Source organism: Clinocottus analis, unplaced genomic scaffold, assembly GCF_023055335.1.
Source record: "Clinocottus analis isolate CAN_PGR_092001 unplaced genomic scaffold, fCliAna1.0.p SCAF_16, whole genome shotgun sequence".
NCBI classification, from domain to species: domain Eukaryota; kingdom Metazoa; phylum Chordata; class Actinopteri; order Perciformes; family Cottidae; genus Clinocottus; species Clinocottus analis.
In genome coordinates, this window is record NW_027175887.1 from 13,068,835 (window position 1) to 13,090,316 (window position 21,482).

At 42.0% G+C, this 21,482-nt stretch overlaps 2 protein-coding genes across 2 annotated transcripts; one reads left to right on the forward strand and one right to left on the reverse strand.

Annotated features, from left to right (window-relative positions):
* Positions 1 to 2,427: 2,427 nt before the first annotated feature.
* On the reverse strand, positions 2,428 to 15,525 carry mapk3 (mitogen-activated protein kinase 3). The gene is made up of 9 exons (XM_068579437.1): positions 15,112 to 15,525; positions 13,598 to 13,780; positions 11,226 to 11,415; positions 9,753 to 9,869; positions 9,548 to 9,662; positions 9,108 to 9,236; positions 8,263 to 8,372; positions 7,287 to 7,415; positions 2,428 to 6,124 (listed from the first exon to the last, which is right to left on the reverse strand). Exons 1-8 carry the CDS (start codon positions 15,336 to 15,338, stop codon positions 7,296 to 7,298), a joined length of 1,191 nt encoding a protein of 396 aa, XP_068435538.1. The 5' UTR covers positions 15,339 to 15,525; the 3' UTR covers positions 2,428 to 6,124; positions 7,287 to 7,295.
* nudt9 (nudix (nucleoside diphosphate linked moiety X)-type motif 9) lies at positions 15,361 to 21,426 on the forward strand. Its single transcript, XM_068579438.1, has 9 exons — positions 15,361 to 15,576; positions 16,627 to 16,726; positions 17,322 to 17,609; positions 17,771 to 17,860; positions 18,211 to 18,297; positions 18,545 to 18,656; positions 18,798 to 18,944; positions 19,030 to 19,114; positions 19,328 to 21,426. The coding sequence occupies exons 1-9, from the start codon at positions 15,549 to 15,551 to the stop codon at positions 19,471 to 19,473; spliced, it is 1,083 nt and encodes a 360-aa protein (XP_068435539.1). The 5' UTR covers positions 15,361 to 15,548; the 3' UTR covers positions 19,474 to 21,426.
* The last annotated feature ends 56 nt before the right edge of the window (positions 21,427 to 21,482 follow it).

Below are 21,482 nucleotides of genomic sequence, written 5' to 3' on the forward strand. Positions count from 1 at the left end.
CCCTGCCTGTGGCTCTTTGTAAAGAATACCATTCTTTACTCTGGATTTGTTCAGCTGGGTTACTGGTGCATAGCTTTGTGTGTGTCACACCTGTGCACCTTGGACTTACTTTATTTTGTGTGACGTTGGGTATCAATGCTGCAATCACGACATTAACTGACACCTGCAACATAGCAGGATAAATAAGAAGCCGTGGGCGTCTAGTATTCGTCTTTTCCAGATTTAATGTGTTCATTTTAATTTTGTGCATTTACACGGATTGCAGCGGATAATTAGGAAACACAAAAGGCCACATCCTGCTTTGCAGCAGGTTTCTACACCTGTGTGTATTTGACAAAGGAGAGGTGGCGTGTGGACATATGTAAACTCAGACCCGCGGGGACAGAAATATATGAACACAATTACACGTCCACAAGCACGTGCTCTCACTATACATACAGCACAAAGTCAGCAGAGTGAAGTGCTGCATTGTCCGGGTTCAATAGCAAAGTTGGACAAACAATTGACCCCCACGCCTCTATGAATGTCACAACAAGCCTGGTTTTCACCAGAAGCGAGAAAAATATTCTCACAACAGTTCAGTGTGACTTTCCAGCATTCTCTCCTGTCTGCAGGCGTCAGACGACATACGAGCCCTGGTCAGATCAAGTCGTTTGGACAGGTCATGCTACACGTTTGCCTGCTTATACCACTAATAATGCTTTTATGACTTGCTTATATCACTTATATTAAGTTCTATTACTTATAATGCTTATATCACTTATTATGCTTATATTACTTATGTGTATATATGTCATATGCTTCTATTACTTATAATGCTTATGTTACTTATTATGCTTGTATTACTTATAATGCTTTTATTACTTCTAATGCTTATATGAGCAGACATTGCTGCCGCCATTTCAGCGGCGACTAAAGGTTTCGGGAATGTCAGGGTCGGATGGGTGAAGCCGTGCTCAGACACGTCGTGGAGGAAGGAGGGAAAGCTGCATAGCAAGTTGTCGGCACAGTGAGATGCAGCACAGATATTTATTCTCACAGCTCTCTTCACAGTCCAGAAGTTAATAATAATGCTAATAATACTTTTATACTTTTATTTAGCGTTTTTTGAAGCACTCAAGGACGCTTTTCAGTTGGGTTCTGGTCCGTAGTAGAGCGCTGTGAGATGAGTCTGATGTAAAGTGACACAAAAAACTAACAAATACTTTTTTTAAATTAAAAAAAAAAGTTAGGGGCCATATCTCCATGGTTATAATTTTCCATGGCAACACCAGCTGAATAACGTTTCCACGGCAACAATCAGTGACAACAGCTCCAGAGTTCCGCAAGTTTTCTTTTGTTTCACTTGTCACTGATTTTTTCTTTCTTTGTAACTGTTGAATCTTTTCAAGATGGACGCTGTAATGAACAGAGGTGGGTTTGTACACGTGTGTGTAGGGAGACCAGTGTTATAAAAGGTTTTATATATATATTTATGTTTATATATATGTTTATATATAAATATACAGTATATTCAATACATAGGTTGGGTTGGGCGTATTAAGTAAACATTCGTTGAAGACCCACAACTAGACATCCAGTCTTGGTAGGGCTGGAAGACGACAATGCATGGCGTCAAATGATATAAAAAAAAGTATATAGTTTACATTTTTCTAAATCGTTTAGCTCTTGATTTCAGCGGTAGAACGTTATTCCAACGACTATTTACATCCCTCGTCAATTGGAGCTTCAGGACAGTTGAGGCTACACAGAGATCATTATCACAATGTTAAGATTTAGGCCTAGATTTATGTTTTTTTTCTCTCTCTAATTTCTCTTGTAGTTGTCATTTATTGTTATAGGTCGTTTCCTCATCAAGATATTGTGAGCGAAGAATGTGACATCCCCTTATACCTCAAATTTAAATACACGTGTCACTTTCACATTACACTTAACCTTAAAGTACTGTTATCTGTTGGTCAGTGCACTTTATTTAAATTGTATATTCTATTGAAAATTTAAACATGCTCCCATTTCTTCCACTCCGTCCATTTAAAAAAAACGTATGCACCACCCGCAATGACAAATTCCTTGTATGTGAAAACATACGTGGCAATAAATGCTTCCGATTCTGACCATATCACTCAGCCTTAATTTTTTTTTCATGATTGTGAAGTCACTTCATTCAAAGGTTCTCATAGCAGAAAGCCGACTATCGAGCACCTTCCTATTGTGCGAGGGTGGCAGTTGCTTGACTCAGTCAGCCATGTTTTTTTTTACTTGGGCAAGAACCAGAATTTAAATTAGTCCTTAAGATAGTCGATATCTAGGAAACTTTGTGCCACATTTTATTTTAATCTTCTGAAGTTTGACCATTAGTTTGCAAAATGGAGTTCCATGAAAGGAAAAGAGAACAAAAGACCAAAGAAAAAAGCATCCACACAGTCGTAACAGTATCAGGAAATTTTATTTAATTATATGTATATAATTCTGTTTCTTTGTTAATCGTTTAATTCATAATACCCATAGAATATACAGACTATAACCCTCAATAACTCATATCTCTTTGACAATCTACGTATATCTCCTTTTAAAATAATTCCTTACAAGATCTTGGAGGGGGAAATCAAAGAAAAAAAAAAGTTTCAGAAAGATTGAACACTGCCAATAATAATCACGCCCAGAAGAGAAATAAGGAAGAAAAATTACAAACAAAAACATCCTAATTATTAAGAAAAAAATACAACTTTAACTCCCTTTAATGTAAAAAAAAAAAAAAAAAAAAAATACAACAACTCACCAATATAACAACAACAATAGCAATAATAAGAACAGCCATTTAAAAACAACAATATCTGGAAACAGGCCTCATGACGGCCGTTAGACTCGTCGTACTGTGTGAATGTATGTGGTGTGTTTAAGTGCAACTTCCACAAACACACTCCTCAGAAAGAGAGAGGAAGTGTCTGTGTGTGTACGTGTGTTTATATGTGTCAGGAGGATTGCAAAATGTGGTCCTCCTGGTTCGTTCTCATGGTTACCCAGTGAGATGTTTGGTCTGATGGCAGGTCGGTTGGAGAGAGAGGAAGAAGAAGAAAGACAAAAAAGAAAAGAAGGGAAAGCAAGCTGGGCCTGGTGGACTGGTGACCAAATATACATATGAAGCGCATACAAAATGTCTGTGCGACTGTTTTTATGTCGGTTGAAAAGTAAAATGTAAAAAAGCACAAGTGGCTGCAGGGACAGGGCCCGAAAAACACACACGCACACGCACACACACACGAGAGAAAGAGAAGAAAAGGTCTTGGCTTTATGTTACTGATGAGCAGATACACACAAACACTTGTACATAATTTACTGCAGACGATCAGTGAGCGCACACACACACACACACGCACGCACACACACACGAGAGAGCGTGGCTGGAAAGACAAAGTGCAGACGTGCTGATTGAGTTATGCGAGTTTCCTGCATGTGTGACCGTCCATGATCTGTGATCCAGGAGAGTCGGGGAGAGTGGGTGTGGGAGGGGGGGCAATGATTTTCTGGTGGAGGGGGGAGGGGAGAAAAGTGGGAGCAAAGTCAGTGATAAGGGGGAGGAGAAGTGGGGGGCAGCCCTTTGAGTAAAGCGTGGCGAGAGTCGGGGAGGTTGAACCAAAGTATGCGCATCACCACATGCACCAGAAAGCCTCACACCGATCCCAGAGTGCTGGCTATGGCTTCTGAGGAGAAACAGCCCCATGACGCGAGCCCGTAAAAACAAATTAATGATTTTTGCTGTAAGAGGGCGAAGCCGGTGAGCGCCCCCAAGATCTGGAGTCTATTAGCATCACAGGCCTGCCCTTGGAGAGAAAAAGAGAGAGCGGGAGAGAGAGAAGGAGAGGGGGAGGATCCAGTGCATGTGTTGGTCCATTTTAAGGGGGCTTCTCTACTGGTCCCAGTGCAACAGGCAGAAATTAGTGCAGACGGAGCTGGTGACGGAGCTGGACCCGAGCAGCCGTTAGCAGTCACATCCAGAACAGAGAGGAGGGAGCAGCCACTGACGAGAACATATGGACACGGACGAAATACACATGCACACAAAGAAACGTGTAAAAAAAAAAATCAAAAAAAAATCACCCACATTGCAGAATAAACATCCAGTATGCTCACAGGTAGCAAAAGAGACACACAGGCAGAGAGGGGAGAGGGTTTATAAACTGCACGACCAGGAGGTGGAGATGCCCCGAGCAGGAACAACTGTACAGCACTCCGACATTCCTGGTTTGACTATTATGGGATTTTTTTAAATGACGCTCACATCAATGACAAAGTCATAGTTACAACTGGGAAACAACTTTTCTGAATACTCTGATAAACAACAGTCTTAAAGATGCAAGTTGTTGAAATGTGAAGCTTTCCATCCCGTATGACCCTATTTTTTTGTGTTTTTTTTTAAATTCTTCGTAGTTGAAGAAGAGGAGCTGCTCTTGTATAAAAATGGCGAACACTAAGCTGCAGTGACAGACTCCAGTAACTCGGGCCGTTTACATTCAAACACTTGCGTCAATGAGCCAGAAAGATCATCATCAGAAAATGCTCGTTGGGAAAGTGCACTTCTCGAGACCGCATTTAAGGATGGCCACATTGAAAACATGAATGCGGTTAGATCCGGGCCGTCGGCGTCAGTCGGGTCCCGGCCTGTGTACACGTTTGACTCCGTACAGTCATTCTAAATCAAACGGTAGCAGATAGAAACGCAGTACAAAAGAAAAATACAGCGCGGTGGGATGGAAACGCCGACGTCAACCTGGCCCCATCTTCCAGAACAACGTATGTAGCGTGTTCGCGGCTCTGCAAACGAAGGATTCGCTGAAGTTTAGGATCGAGAGGAGCCGGGAAACGAGGGCCGCTCCGAGTAATTCACCGTGTGATGCATTTGTATCAGAAATGTAATTTAGTATGTAAAGGGGAACACTGACTCTGGATCAGCTATAAGAAATAAGGACCATACAGTCCTACAATAATGTTGAACAGCGTCTCACATCAGCACAGTTTCTGCATCCACCATAAAAAACAAACAACGTTCTGGAAAATGGGGCGCGTGCATCACTTCTCTAAATGAACGTATAATTTTAGAAACTATACGTAATGCCTTTTAATCTCTACTTTGGTCCAATCATTTAGCGCCTCCTGAATATAACCGTCTTTCCACACGTGAAGGGGGAATTCGGTTTGTCTGCCCTTAAAAAAAGGTTCACGGTCAAGAGATGCGTCTACGGTACGATTAAAAAACCCACAGATTATTCCTTCGTTGCTCCCCAGCCAAGTTTCCTGCATCTTTATGCCACTTTGGTTGATTTCAGGAATGCATGCATTCATATGATCATACACAGTTTGTTTTTAGAAGAAAAAAAAAAAAAAAAAGAGCGACGACAAAGAAATCTAGAAACCTGCCAACATGCCAGTAGAAACATTGAATATTCGCCTCAAAACCAAGTGTTCAAAAAAGAATAATTACTTGCAAATATAAACCCCAAAACATAGATACGACTCTGAACTGATCTGAAAACACTTTCACAACAGTGTACAAACAAAAACTGCGACGAGAACACTTTAAAGAAAACAAAAAAAAAAAGCTTTTATATATTTGTATGTACATACACACCCGATTAGCATCCCCGTTCTTTTAGCCCTCAATTTTTCCAGGTTGTAATTTACATGGAGCAAGACAAGAGAGAGTTATGGTGTTGGTTAATACAGTAGTTTATATGAGAGGCAGCGACAGAGAGAGCTCAGACTGACAGATCAGCAACAGGTGCAGGAGAGAAAGGTCCGGACGGGAGGGGAACAGAGAGTTACTGGAGATGGGACAGGATGAGGCAAGACTTTTAACAGGAAAACAAATGTGAGGTGAGAGGAGGGAGAGTCCAACATGGACAAAACTGAAACAGTATGAGTACAACAGACCCTACCACCCCACCCAACCACAGAAATCAAAGTTAAACTTAGCTCTCTTGCAGTAGAAAATGGAAAGATAAGCAGTTAAATGTTCATTTCTTGTTTTCTCTTGGTTTCTTGAAGATGCATTTTTTTCTTTTTGTTTTAGCATGTCGTTTGGGGGTCTTCTTGTTCAAAGCCTCTGTAGCTTTGTCACTCTTTAAAGCTAAAAGAAGATAAGAAAAAAAATGCACTTAGGTCCCACTTATAATAAATACTATGCCTCATTGTCCCATCATCCCATCACTTCCTACAAGAGCAGACCCCCACACTCACATTTGTTGAGAGATAAATGAAGCAGAATTAAAATGTGCGACCCAAATGTCCATTACAGTCACAATTAAACCTGCAGAATACTGCATCCAAAGGAGTTCAGACCAAGAAGTAAGTGTCTTTGCTAAATCTAACAGTCTTGAACGGTAGACGGTTAAAGTTAAGGCGAGGAAATTTCATTGTGTGTCGATGTTGGTGGTCCCTGCAGATAAAAGCGGCTGTGAAACCTATGATTCTGTTACAGCGACAGTCTGCCCCCTTGTGTTTAACGGTCAAATTTAAGACCCCAAGTAAGTCATTTGTTGAGAACGTTGAGGTTTTAAGACGATACTGCGATCATTACTCAAGTATTTGAAATAAAAAGTTTCATAATAAAGTGAAAAGAAATCTGATGCGTCTTTTTAAATTGAATGGAAACGCATTCCGCATTCACCGGCCCCTGACGACACACACTAAAGGAAAAGATAATAAGAGTCATTTTTAAATCATATGTAGCTGCTCCTGGACATGTTTTACATTTCCAGAGTCCACGTTCAGACCAATTCCCTCCCTTCATATGAACCAAAGATAATAAATCTTTGGTTCAGAGCCACATATTTATATTTACTATTGTCTTTTAACTAAATGAGAGTGAACAGTGAACATTAATGGCATTTGCTCCACTGACATCTAGTGGTCTACGATCACAACAAAGTCTCTTCAGGGCCCTTCCCGTTTTTGAGAAACAGAGTCGGACATGGGGTTACGGTTCTCTTCAACAGAACACAACGCTGATTCTCATCTATTTATTTTCCAGCTCACGTGTGTGTTCCCGTTTACTGAAAGATGTAAGGGGCGACATAATGTAGCCTCTTACCATTCAGTAAAACTTTAAACAATGAAAACCAGCTGGATTTGTAGCTGCATCCTCAGGTGAAGAACCTATAATACCTAGGAGATACACCTTCTAAAATATGTCTGCGATTTGCAACCGGTAACAGCAGAACCTCGTGACATGACCGTGTGTGTGTGTGTTTGTGTGTTTGAATGCAAAGTCAGCAGCCTTGTTCACGTACCTGTGTGTCTCAGGAGCCCTGGTAGGTTTCCTGGAAACGAGCAGTTTCCTCGTAGATCAGTTCCTTCAGCTTCTCTTTGGGAAGGTCGTCCAGTTCCATGGAGAAAGTGAAGGGCTCCTCTGCTACCGGCTACACACAAACACACACACATACACATTAAAAACATACACAAACACACCGTCCACTAAAGCCGGAGAGCCATTTCATTCAGTTTTAGCTTTTAAAAGAAAGTCTTGGTGGTAAAATCGAGAAAAGCATTGTTGCAACATGCTATATAGACGTCAACATACAAAGGGCAGATTTAATTTAAATCAAAATTAGGCTCTAAGACTAATGCTTCAAAGTGGGGATACAGGATACAAGAATAAAAACATGAAAGGAGACAATTTCTACAGGGCAGCAGAAGGATTCAGTCCACGCTGACGTAAACCGAGATGTGATTACGTTCTTTACCATCCGTCCCTCTCCCTCTCTCTCTCTCTCTCTCCCTCCCTCTCTCCCTCCCTCCCTCCCTCCCTCCCTCCCTCCAGCTGAACCCGGGAGAAAACGGGAGGCTAATTGCATTCCGAACAGAGCTAAGAGGCTTCCCAGCACAAGGCAGGAAAAGGCTCACAATTAAATCTTGGCTCATGATTGAAAACAATGACAAACATGTTTGAATGAAAAAAGGCCCGACTGCCTACGACATTTATGCAAATCTCATAAATAAATAAAAGGAGCAGCGTGTGGCATTGAGGTGGATCTATTGGCAGAAATGGAATATAATATTATTAAGTATGTTTTTCCTCTGTAGACAGCAGAATATATAATATTGACAGAATGAAAAGGCACCGTTCAGATTCACAGCTTTTCACCTCTTACAACATCTTTCTCAAAGCAACATGCAAGTCATTTTCACCGATTGTAGATTTTGCTGCAGGAATAGTGGAATAATTGATCAAATCGCCACGAGATAAGGGGCTCCATCCCTGCGTACCTCATCTGAGGGGTCGTAGTACTGCTCCAGGTAAGGATGAGCCAGGGCCTCCTCAACGCTGATGCGCTTTACAGGGTTAAAGGTCAACATGCGACCCAGCAGGTCCAGAGCTGTGTCAGATTCAACAAGAGCTTCAGTTAGTACAGTCATATACGTTAAAAATGAAGTTCTAATTATTTACTTAAGCCGACAAACTGCTGGGTTTCCAGTTAACATATTTCCTATTTTCTTTTCCCCCACCCACATCCTGCACAACTCTCCACTAATGTTGTGTAGAAAGAACAGACAATAGAAGACAAAAGGGTGCCACTTCTTGAAAAGTGATGACGAGATCCTCTCAGCTTTTTTTTTTTTTTTTTTTAATAAAATCGCTGGAAATTTTAATGTACAAATTAAAAGTTAGAGTTCTACTAAGTGGGATTTTATTGTCCCACAAAGCTAAATAACCATAACGAGTCGTTATCATTTCAATAGAATTTGAACACACATTTAATAATGTCATGAAAATGTTACAATGTGACATTATCACGTTACTGGATGTTCTTGTTTGAAGCACTAAACTTTCTCTCATTCATGCTTAAACAAAAACAAAAATCTTATGAAGCAGCTTTGTACAGATCATCTGACAAACAGATAATCACACATTACAAGCCTTCTTCAGGTTTATGAACCTGCTGCTGCATTCGACCTGTTCCAGCCACCAGTGTGTACGTTAGTGTGGATACACAGCTGACGATGGGCCACACAGAGCTCTATGGATATGTTGCTCCTGGTTATATATACGTTTTATTTCCTCCCCTCGCGTTCCTGGCTTACGAACAAATAATGTGGTGTGCTGCTATTACCCTTTGTGTCCGCCTTGTAGAGGGTTTCCCAGGGGATCCTGGGTTTATGAGGCAGGGACTGCAGGTAGTTCCTCGCCTTCATGTTGATGATGCAGTTCAGATCGTCCTGAGACGGAGAGCCGAGGACGCCTGCACACAGAGGAGAGCGAGGGTCGTTTTACAATAAGGCCACTGAACGCCCCATTTCCCCACCCAGCCACGCCTCACTCTAGTTACTTGAAGCTGGTTAAGTTCGCTTGTCAAAAGGTTGAGTTACTCGAGGGAAGAATTTTGAAAAGGTTGTAAGTACATGCTTTTAAATTACAACTAATTCAAACGGCACCACGGGGGCAAATAAACACAATCTGAGTAGATGCAAATGTGACTGACTGTCCCTTTAAATAAAAATACATGGTGCTTCAAATAGTTTTCACATTTTGTAGAAATGAGTAAAAACTCACCCAGTATGTGGTTGAGCTGGTCCAGGTAGTGTTTCCCGGGGAAGATGGGCCTGTTGGACAACATCTCAGCCAGGATGCAGCCCACTGACCAGATGTCAATAGACTTGGAGTAGCCCTAAGACACACATACACACAATGCAAATAGTCAACAAACTGAGACGCTGTCCGTTCCAAACCAGAATCCACACCGGCTTCTCACACACACCTTTGAGTTGAGCATGATTTCTGGAGCCCTGTACCAACGCGTGGCCACGTACTCGGTCAAGAAGCCGGTGTGGTCGTGCTCAGGGTCGGCTATCCGTGCCAGGCCAAAATCACAGATCTGAGGAAGACACAAAAGGGTCAGAGGTCAGAAACTTCATATTCATACAAGCAGGTCCAACACTCATAGACTTAAGCCACTGAGCCTGAGTAAGGACAACTTCCTTAAACCTTTAGATACAGCGCTACTAGTTCCCAGTTTTATGCGTCTCTCAAATGTTATTCCTCCTTCTTAATTATTATTATGTGTAGCTCAAGTATGCTATATCAATTTTAAGTATTACAATACATATATTAAACGGGAATATGAAATTGGCACATTATCAGTGGTACAAATACAATATGTAACATATAGCTGCTGTAATAAAGGTTTATATTGATATTTTGGGGGGTTTTTGCGGAGGGGAATGTGTCAGAAAGCAGCTGCAACATGTGCTGCCTTTGTTCTTCACTCCTCCCACATGATCAACTAATCCAGGGATTGGTGGTCGGCTGCTGAGAGTTCACAAGTGTTCGCTGGAGCTGTTCAACACGGCAAAGATAAAGCCTCATGGCTCCGATGAGAGTTCACAGCGCTGATTTCAGTTTTTGAAAAAGACAGCCAGGCACTCCGTAAATAAAAGCAAGGCTGAAATTAATCTCAGATTAAATTCACCACAAGGTCAGCATTTGATAATACCTCATTTGCATATCAAAATGTACAATTTCAGAAAAGTTGATACAGAAAACATAATTGTCTTTATGAAAGTAATCAACTGGGGAAGTTTTATGGTGAAATCTATTAGTAAAATGTTTTTCCCTCTTCAGCTGGAAAGGGAGACAGCTTGAAGTGGAATCGAGATGGGAAATGCCTCCAGAGAAATGGACGTCACAATCCGTCTGAGAGTAGTTTGATATAAAGTATCTGCAAGTTTCTGCATATAATACATTTGATTCAGCGTTCATATTTTATAATTCAACCGTTCCCCGATCAGTGAGGGGTCATGACAAGTCAGGAAGGGCTGAGGTCAAGCCGTCGCCCACATCCAACATTCCTGAGATTCTTTTTCAATCTTGTGGAGCGCTGTAATTTACAACTTGTACCAATGGTTCAATAAACAAAAAGCGTATTGTGTAAAAATGTTTTAGCTAAATAAAAATAAGCAGTCAACTTTAAATCCTCTTTTTAACTAACTTCTAAAACTGAAGTGTACCAGTTACTACGTATTGACTTTGAACCAGAGGGAATGTTTCACACCTAAACTACATTTAAAACCTACAAGTGCAGAATTTCCACTATTATGCAACTATGTTTGCTAAGTCAAATACCAAAAATGTGTCTTTTTTGTTGTTGTTGCAGGACAAAATTATAAAAAAGGATAGAGTAATATAGTTACCAGAAAAGATGGGTTGGGGGTGTGTGTGTCTGTGTGTGTACCTTGAGGTCACAGGTGGTGTTGATGAGCAGGTTGGAGGGCTTGAGATCACGGTGCAACACGTTGGCCGAGTGAATGTACTTGAGGCCTCGCAGGATCTGGTAGAGGAAATAGCAGACGTGGTCGTTGCTCAGCTTCTGGGTCTTCAGCAGCTTGTACAGGTCCGTCTCCATCAGGGTCTGCACGATGTAGCTGGAAGGACGCGCGGGTCAAGGCGGACAACCAAGAGGGCTGACAGCGTTTACTGACACCAGGAGAAACATAAGCACCGCTCTGAAATCAATTTCAAGTATTTAGCAATATATGTTTATGAAGACAAATAAAAGTATTCTAGACTTATATTTCACTTTAGTCAGATTGATCAACAATAGGCACATTCAATTTGTTCCTCCGGGTTTCTGAACAGCAGCCTAAGTTGTATTTTGTGTTTAGAGCCACATGGATACGAGCACACTAAACTAAGATGTACCACGGTAAACATTATAGCTGGGAAAAACGTCAGCTTTTCTCTAAAATGCTAATATGTAGCTGTAGACTCTTCGTCTTGTTGATGGAAGAAAGCCTAGCGTGCAATGCTGCCACCAGCTGAGCTCCAAACAGAATAAAACGTGAAAAGTGGGGCTGTTGCTGTCCCCTGGATTTGGTTACATCTGCTCATATCAGCAAACATCTCAAGTCATCAACAAAGTAGAGCAACTAAAAGAGACTAAACTTCAAAAACAATACGAGGACATCACACATTTCATTTAAAGTGGACAAAGCCTCTTTTCACAGAGAAACGGCCGTCGCGTGCAGCCGTTTGGCCAAACCTTCAGTCCACTGCTCTGAACATAACGACAATCACTGAGTCTGAGAGGACTGATCTGAATGTGGATCTAAACTAGTTCAAATACTCAAAAGGAGCAATTTGAGAAGATGCCAGACAAACATAATGTATGCCTAGACATCACATTATTTCTTATTTTTGTAATTGTAAATCAAGTTGAAATATTTGCATTTATGTTTACAATGCCATTCCAGAAAATCTCATAACACAAACTGTAATGTAAAATGATCAGTAACGCCCAGCAACTAAAAACTGTTTTAGAAACAAATACTCCATATTTAGCCCGAAAATGTAGTTTGTCCAGCCATGCCGGCCACAAGAAACATTATTGCCTCAAAGTTTTCCTCCTTATTACCCCATAACACTGAAGTGTTGAGGCTCGACAAGAAGGCACAGAGTAAACGGACTGAAAGCTGGATTAATAACTGCTTGTTTTTTGTTTGGTGTAGCCGCCGCAGAATTGTCAATTCTCTGACACAGTTCAAATGAAAAAGCAAAGCTGTTGCAATAAAGTACTCTTCAAAAGTTGTTTTGGTAGCCAGTTTTTGAATGCATTACAACCAGATATTTAAGTTAAAAACATTTGAGTGTTTAGAAAAGTTTGATTCAATCTATGCTTGCGGAACAAGTGACACAAATGCAGGACGACCTTCGCTGTAAAGCCTGTGAGGCCTCCTAGCCTTTGCAGAGTAAAGTACATGGGGAGGTTGTTGTGATTATCATATTCTTCAAACGATTAAATCTTTAGTTTGACATGCTGGGTGTATTCTTTGCCATGCCAGCGCCTGTGAAGTGGCCTGGAAGTATGTCACCAATAACATGCGCTGTGATATGTCGGTGACTTCTGTCAACAGAAAGCTACCTAGCTGCTAGCAGAACTTATTCGGTGTAAGAAGAGCTCAGGCTAAACCATAAGAGAAGTTATGACATGTTTAGTGTTTGGCTGAAGGAGCAGGAGAAACAGACTCAGTGGCGGCTTTACTTTACGTCTTTCTCAAGGAGGGTTATGGGCGTGTTTGGCAGTGATGATCCTCACTTGCCTCCATGAAGCGCACCCATAAACTGAACAACTACGTGATTGAACTGTTTGCTACCAAAGAGAGGTGGCTGGAGTTTGTTTTATTAAGTGAACTGCTTTTTCTGTTGTCTATTTTCACCCCGCTTGGCTCTCCGCCGGCACCCACCGAGGATGCCACCACGCTCACCCGAGGAAGTTCCAAACTGCTGCTAAATTTAGAATTGGAAAAATCCACAAATCAACTGCAAAAGTCAAAGTTGAGAAAAAAATTAAATAAACAAGTAGCTGCTTATAATCCAAATTTTACGGCTCCTTCTGTTCGTGGCTCATGCTCTTAAGTGTTTTAGTTCCACAATTTTGTTGGATTGTTGTGTCATGTTCTTACTAAATGTGACTGGTTGTTGATGTGGACTACATATCGTCCGTTAATGACACAGCATCCCGTCATGCGCGTATTTATGTATACGATATCACACAGCACACAAAGTCCAGGTCGATAATTCATGGCCCGCCACTTCTTAAAAGGATACACATCCCTCATGCTGTCAATGTGCCGTGCCCTGAGAATGTCGTTGATGCCGATGATATTCTCATGGTGGAAACGCAGCAGGATCTTGATTTCCCTCAGTGTGCGCTGGCAATATGTCTGGTGCTCAAATGGGCTGATTTTCTTGATGGCTACACGCGAGCTTGAGACGTTGTCCATGGCAGAGCTGGATAGGGTGGATGCGGAAAGAAGCACAAAACAAGTCTCATATTACACTTGGTTCAATCCACACACAATGACGTTATCAGACACTTGGGGCTAAAAAGGGCGTAGCAGACTTTCTCCACAGGCAAGATGCACGTGCGACTCGTCTTTCTGCTGAGATCTGTTGAGCGCTAATGTAGGTGTGTAGGTGCAGTGTCAGTGGGGTGTAGGTGGAGAGTACATGGAGGCTGAGAGCAGCTGGGAATAGTGCGTTTCTGGGACCCTTGAATTCTACGTCCCTTTGTGAGAAAAAAAATAAATATATACACTTTTTTTTAATGCAGACACTTCAACGGGAACACCAGTTATATCACATCTTCCCCATTGGTGAAGGCATGTTTTCCTATTGCACAACACACTGCGTAAACTGGGCAAGTTCACATGCTTGTAAAACCTTTGCTCAAATGCTGTGACACAAACACAGAGTAAAAAAAACATCCATTGATGGCACATCCGGAGACAAAGCATCTGTGTACCCTGGACAACGATATAGTGTGGATCCTAAGACCTAAACAGATTGTTGTGTTCTTTCACTGTACCAACCACTGGGTGTTGACAATGTGCTGACACATGTCTGTTTGAGAAGGACAGTGATCTTGTTGAGATGGACGTGTGCGCCTCGGTTCTAACGCTAAATATCCACCTTCACATCTGATCGCGCCCACAGCTTCACCCTCCTTTGCAATGACTTAGCATTAATGTCAAGTGCAACAGGGTTGCATACACATGACCACACAAGGCTGTGAATCTCGCAACACGCGAGGAAAGGCCTCGCGACTACTGACAAAAAAATACACACTGCATCCTCTGCAGCAGGTTTTTTTTCTGCAGCTTTAACGTTTAACAAATCAGAATTCAAATAGAGATGAATGAAGTCTGCAGGCTGGTGCCGGAAGTGTTAGATAACTAAGGCGATAACTAACTAAAATGTGCGGTTTTAATGCAGTCTGCAAACAGATTTCTCATCAGATAGCGACCTCCGTCCTGCGCAATCACTCCCGATCTTGTTTCCTGTAAAGCTCATAGCCACGCCTGTAGCTAGCGAGCTAACCCGCTAACCACAACACGAGCTGTCTTCGGGTTCAACAGCGTCTGAATACCGGGCAGCAGGTTGAAACACACACGTCGACACCGCGCTCAAGTTCACTAAACGCCGCATGTTGACTCCTGCGGTTAGGATTAGCTGGCTCGCGGTATTTGCAAACAAACGGCTTACGTTAGCTAGCACTTTTTTTTTTATCATATAACGTTGGACACTACGGTGGCCCTGCGGAGAAGACGAGCACAACTCACCAGACCATTCCGTACGCCCCTTCCCCGATGTAAGACAGGTTCGTGTAGCGGGGGCCTACGTCAAAAATCTGGCCCTTCACGGACTCGGCCTTGGGTCCCGCAGCTGCGGGCGCTCCATCCTGCGCCACCGTGCCAGCCGCCCCGGCAGCGGCAACGGCAGCAGCGGCGACGCTGTTGGAGCCTGCGGCCCCGACCGTCGCGGTGCTGCCTGGGCATGAATCCGCCATTCTTCCTCTCCAAACCGCTCCCTCTCTGTCAATGTGTTTCTTTGAGGAACCGCCGCTGCTCTCAGATCGGTTTTAATGTCTGCACGGCGCTTCGAGCGAACGGATTGTTTCACTGACGGCGCACAGAGACTCGACCGGGGCCCTCTCTACTACCGGAGTGTAAATGGATTTCGTGCGCGAGCCCGGATTTGGTCTCAGCGCCGAGCGTAAATGCGCGTGCCAAACTACGGTAATACAGGTGCGTTAGATGTGTTCGTGAGGGTGGCTCGTCTGGGCGGAGTCGCCTCCGTCGGCTAGAGGCACCGCCCGTGCAGCTCCGCTGATGAAACGAAACAAGCGCAATCTGCAAAATAAACACGCAGCAGCAGCTACGAGTGGGCGTGCCGAGATATGTTGCATGCTGCTTGTTGTGACAAGAAAAACAGACTTCATGACCAAATAGTCATTTTATCGATTTCTACGTAGTTATCCACCCCTGTACGCCACCCACCACCGTCATGTTTTAGTACGGTTTGTTTGCCTGTCCAAGGACTTCTTTGTATGTTGCGATTTATGTCATAAAAACAGGATGCTTTGATTATATTTGACAGTAAATATATGATATATTATTATTAATATTATAATAATGTATATGTGTTTATGTGAGATGTACTTATATAGGAAAACAGTTTTTTCAAGTCCCAATTTGTATTGACAAATAATGGTTAAAATGGATATTGCAAATATAAAATAGATTAAATGAGATTATATGTGTTATTTGATATGGTTAGTTTGAGTAATTAAATACGTCTGTAGAGCAACTTTTACAAATGATTGACATTGTCCAATAATAGTATTAACATGTTCTTATTTATTCCATGTTGTTAATCCTCGTGCTTTTCTTGACAAGGACTCACAGCTTTGAATTGTCATCTTTTAACCTAGTAAACAACTGATGTTTGTAAATACTGTTAATAATTTACACTCATTTACAACGGAATGTTTTACAAATTATAAATGAAGCATAAGCACAAAAAGGTGCAACACAATTATGTTTTTTTAAAGTCTATAATTTATAAGTCTATAATAACGTTTTAGATATAAAATATAGGGCATCGGTTTCAATACGTATGTTTCTCCACTTTTTTTGTATTCCTCTGTGAGAGACGTAAATAATAATCGTATCACCATGGAAACGAGTGACCACACCCCTTTGCAGACGACACAGCGTCGCGCGGTGCACTTCCTGGTTACTCGGCGCTGCATGCCTGTTGTGTGATTTAGGACTATTGATTTTCTTTTTCTCAAGGAATGGTACATTTCGTCCTACGACGACATTGGATCGGCCGGATTCGTCTCGCGTTCACTCTCCTCGGACTTCCGTATACAGTCTGCACCAACGGAGTCAGGTATGTACAGTATAACGATCGTTAAGGTTCAACTAGAAGCGTTGACTATTTGACATTATGGGACAATTTTGACTGTAATCGAAAGTAGACATAGTCATGTTCTTTAGTTGCTGATTCTGTCCTTAAACACTGCCAGGGGATATGTAATTCAATGTTACAGTAGACACCATTTGTTGTTTTTATATCGATGTACAATATATATATATATTTTGATACCATTACTTTAGGCAACAGATGTGTATGCAGTATGTCATGATATTATTACACTGATGAATTTAAATGTCAGTTTATACCAGAATATTTATAATAATAATGAATGAATGAAAAGTGAACTAAAAAGTACTTTATTAATCCCCAAGGAGAATTTTTTTTTGCCGTATTAGCAGCATCCCACACTTGCAGACATCATAATAATGCTTCAATCTGAAATAGCGCTTTTCTTAGTACCCAAAGACGCTTGTCTGCTCTAATCACTTGAGGAACAATGTGTGTATGAGGAGTGCATGTGGAGCGGTGCTGGCCCTGGGCTGCTGCAGGGAAGGCAGATGTGGGCTTACTTACTGGATTTTTACGTTTCATATTTCTTCCTTTGCAGGCCGGCCATCTGCTGCTCATCTTCTCCTTCTTTCAGGACCAGTCAAACCATCAGACCCATCAGCAGCAGTTGCGTTAACCTCTACACGGCCAGTGCCTGGACAATGCCATCCTCGGCAGCGCTTCATGTCAAGTCCAGATGCCCCCAGTATCCAGGGTCCAAGATCAAGCGCTTCCTCGTGCCTGATGACAAGTTGGGCTGGAATCAGAACTGGCCGCAGTATAATCCTGTCAGCCACACCGACCCTTCAGTAGAAAAGAAACCAGTATGGGCGGATCCTGATATTGGGTGAGTTCCACATCTTAGTACTTAAGTAAGTGGAATGAATTGTAGATTTAGTTATTTTCTTGGCTGCTCTGCTGTGAGACCTTCTGATTGTTGAACATGCTCTTAGTTTTCAAAGATCAGCGGGAGTTTATTCATGACGAGGACTTTTTCTTCTTTCACAGCTCTTTCTCTGCAAAGTTCAACACTGTCGATGGTGGTGTGGACAGGACGAGCTTTGACGGCGGCTACAAAATTGAAAAGGGAAAGCCACTGTAAGTTATTGCACACCAAGAGAAATGGTTCTAACACTCATTCAGTTTGATTAGTTCAGCAAAAAAAAAACAATCACGTCTACAATCACTGGTTTTCAAGCCTTGACAGGTTAAAATGAGTCCAAAAGAATGTCCCAGTAATGAGAGTTTGTGGATCAGTTTATCACTTTGTCTTTGCAACAACACCACTTGGGAAAAGTGCTTGTTTCCACTGGAACATGTTTAAAAAACATATCAAGAAGAGGGTTAATTGTAAGGTCTGTAATGCTCCATCTGCTCTTTACTAAATAGTTTTTCTTCTTCTTTACTGCTTATACATGTACTTGCAAATTTGCTTTTCACTGGTGAAGGAATCCTCATGGACGCACAGGGGTGACTGGGAGAGGTTTGCTCGGCCGATGGGGACCCAATCACGCAGCAGATCCCATTGTCACCAGGTAACCCTTCCTCTACTTTACCCATCAGTATTATCCAGGTACTTGCTCACCAAACCAAAGTCCATTACTGGAGTGAGCATCTCATTACCACCGTGCAATTTCAGCTTCTTCTAAACGTGATATCAGTGAAACGGAACAGTTTCCTGACGTGTAAAAAAGAAGCACAATTGACAAAAGGAAATTTGCAGTTTTTTTTTTTTTCATAAACACCCGATGGACAGATGTATGTTTTGTCACTGTCTGGCAGGTGGAAAGTAGATGCCAAAAAAGCAAAGATATCTCATTCTGTCTCCAAGCGGCCTATCCTGCAGTTTGTGTCCATCAAGAGGAAAGACTGTGGGGAGTGGGCCATTCCTGGGGTTTGTGGCTTCTATATTTCTCTTTCAAACCAAAATAAATTCACAGCCAAGACGTGTGCGGGTTTGAGTGGTTTTGTGTTTGTGAGATGTCACGTTCCCGTGATTTGCTTGCTCATTGGTGTGGGTGTGATTGTTCTGTAGGGGATGGTCGATCCAGGAGAGCAGGTCTCTCTCACGCTGCAGCGGGAGTTCTCGGAAGAAGCCTTGAATTCGTTGGCGGTCCCTGCACCAGAGAGGGCAAAGATCAGTGAGCGCATCAGCAAACTCTTCAAAACGCCAGGGTTTCAGGTCCGCTGCTGACGGCCACTCACTAGTTTCCTACCAATTTAGTTATGAGGAAAACTAGAATATGTTTTTTTTTTTTCTTCTTCAGGTCTATAAAGGCTACGTGGATGATCCTAGGAACACAGACAATGCTTGGATGGAGACGGTTGCTGTAAACTTCCACGATGAATCAGGTATCAATAATTTTATTGTGATTTTAAAAAAAAAAAATTTTATGGACCCCAAAAAATCTTTAGAAATACATAATTTAATTGATGCGACAACAGCTCCAGCAATTTGCAAACCATTAAAAAAAAAAAAAAAAAAGTGTTCGTGAGACAATTTCTCTCTGGTGACCACAAACACATCTTTTGTAGGGCGATGACATATTTGTGTTGTTACCGTAGGCAACAGCGTGAGCGAGCTGCCGCTGCAAGCTGGCGATGACGCAGGACAAGTCCAGTGGGTTGATGTTGACTCGTCCTTCCCGCTGTATGCCAACCATTCCCATTTACTGGAGCTGGTTGCCAAAGAGAGGAAAGCTCACTGGTAAACGAAGAAGACCGACTCTGACACGACGACGATGAAGGAAACATGGAGGGCCTTGTTGTTCTCTGTGTGCTTGGGGTGCATGACGCCTACACTTATCTCACTTTAAACATAATAATCAAAGTTAGTGAAAGCTTAATATGTATCTCATTAGGTTCACATGTATGCTCACTGTTTAATGCATGGCAGGTTTAGATTACTATAGCATAATGTATGAAAGCTTGGCTGCAGTCGCCTCAGAGGACATGTCAGAGCTGCTGTTTGATTTTTGTCACGATGAAGAAAGAAAAAAAAAAGAGATGAGATGTAAATTTTCACAAAAAATGTTTTAAAAAATCAATTTACTGCTCGGAAGAAGCTTAACGCGAGACTGTGACATGCAAGGTGCTGCTGCGTAACACGTCACATTATCTCTATTGGCACTAATTATGCTAATGAATTCAATGTTATCGAGGATCACATTAATCCAGTGTGATATTGGAAGAACAAACACAATGAGCTGCTGAACATAACACATACTACATTAATTTAAGTGTGATATTATAAGGAGGGCGATCCAAATGAAAAGGTGCAGCCGGACTTTGATCTCCGGATGTGAATGGAGGAAGAAGACGTGCTGGAGCTGCACACACAGCCAAGCAGTGCACCAGTGCAGAACACAGACAGGCTGAAGCTAGAGGACGAGCGTGTCGTCAAGTGGTAACAGACGGTGGAAGCAAAGGCCATTTCACACTCGACAGCCTGCCTTTCCCCAAAATGTTCACATCGGAAGGTGTCATCTCACTGCCGGGCGTACTTTGCGATGAGGCAAGATGGGAGGGGGGGAATTACGCATGAAACGGCTTGTATCTGTAAGGATTCACGATACAGACGCCAACACGTGGACGCTGCTTTCATCAAGAGGCAGTCAACAACAGACTGCCAAGTATTTGCAATGTGACATGTTTGTTTTCTGGTTGAACTTACAGATTTTACTAGGTGTGATTTGAAAATTCTGTCCGCTATGTAACTAGTGAGCACAATAACGAGACGCTAAAGGGAAAGGGAGATGATTGTGGCTGCAAGAGAACCTCTTCAAGGAAAAACTGCTTCAAACTGTGTCCACAGCAGAAGTGCCACAGATCATATAAGTCTTTTTGCTGTGCAGGCCTCAAAATGTGTCTGCAGGACATGATATTCAATTACATTAAGGTATGATACCAGCAGCTGTGCGTGGAAAGGTTTTGCTGTTCAAACCCGTTTCTAAAAGCATAATCTTAAAAATGATCACACTTATGCAGACTACAGCTCTTATAGACTCCCAGTACACTCAGGCCACTTACTGGCAGGTTACAGATGCATCCCCGCTGATGCATTCACAGTCAGAGCTCTGGCAGTGTTTGATGTTGCAAAAAGGGAGAGTACTTCCCATCAAGATGTCCCCAGATGTATCTGTAATCTGCCAGTCACACAATGCTGTGACCCTTCACTTCAAAAAGTTTTGATTGTATAATGTGTTTCTGCTGGGCTGGTGGTTAGTACAAGAAAAACATAAATAAATTAATGTCAGGATGATCGGTAAAATTATTGGAATTTTGATTAGTTTCATTATAATGGCCTATGTTACACATCAGACTTTGCTGAATGGATTGTCTGCTTTGCTGTAATGTTAAAATACACACAGAGGTGTCTACTTAATAAACTTGCACTGAAAAGAATTGACACCAACCGATCTGATCTTGTATTTTTTCTTATTAATCCTGACTTCCTCATACCATCTAAGTCTTTATTATACATGGTGTATTGTATTTGTTGTCTCACAGTACTTGTAACAGCAGCTGTCATGTTTCAGCCTACAGTTGCATTAGGAGACCTCATGCATTATGAAGTGCACTTGTTTTTTTGTTTGAGCTCAAGAGATCTACTACGTCGATCTCTGACATGTCTCGTTTTCTAATTGTGAAAAGGAAAAAATAAAAGCTATGGAAAAATACATTTTATTGTGAATATTTGTTCATTACTTTATTGAGTTTG

Excerpts from the sequence above, each read along its gene's own strand:
- mapk3 (XM_068579437.1), bottom strand. The coding sequence starts at position 15,338 with ATGGCGGATTCATGCCCAGGCAGCACCGCGACGGTCGGGGCCGCAGGC. Across the intron at positions 11,416-13,597 it reads ATTGACAGCATGAGGGATGT|CTACATCGTGCAGACCCTGA; the intron begins GTATCCTTTTAA and ends GCGTCCTTCCAG. Across the intron at positions 9,237-9,547 it reads CCAGCTCAACCACATACTGG|GCGTCCTCGGCTCTCCGTCT; the intron begins GTGAGTTTTTAC and ends CTCTGTGTGCAG.
- nudt9 (XM_068579438.1), top strand. The coding sequence starts at position 15,549 with ATGCGCGTGCCAAACTACGGTAATACAG. Across the intron at positions 15,577-16,626 it reads GCCAAACTACGGTAATACAG|GAATGGTACATTTCGTCCTA; the intron begins GTGCGTTAGATG and ends CTTTTTCTCAAG. Across the intron at positions 17,610-17,770 it reads TGGGCGGATCCTGATATTGG|CTCTTTCTCTGCAAAGTTCA; the intron begins GTGAGTTCCACA and ends CTTCTTTCACAG.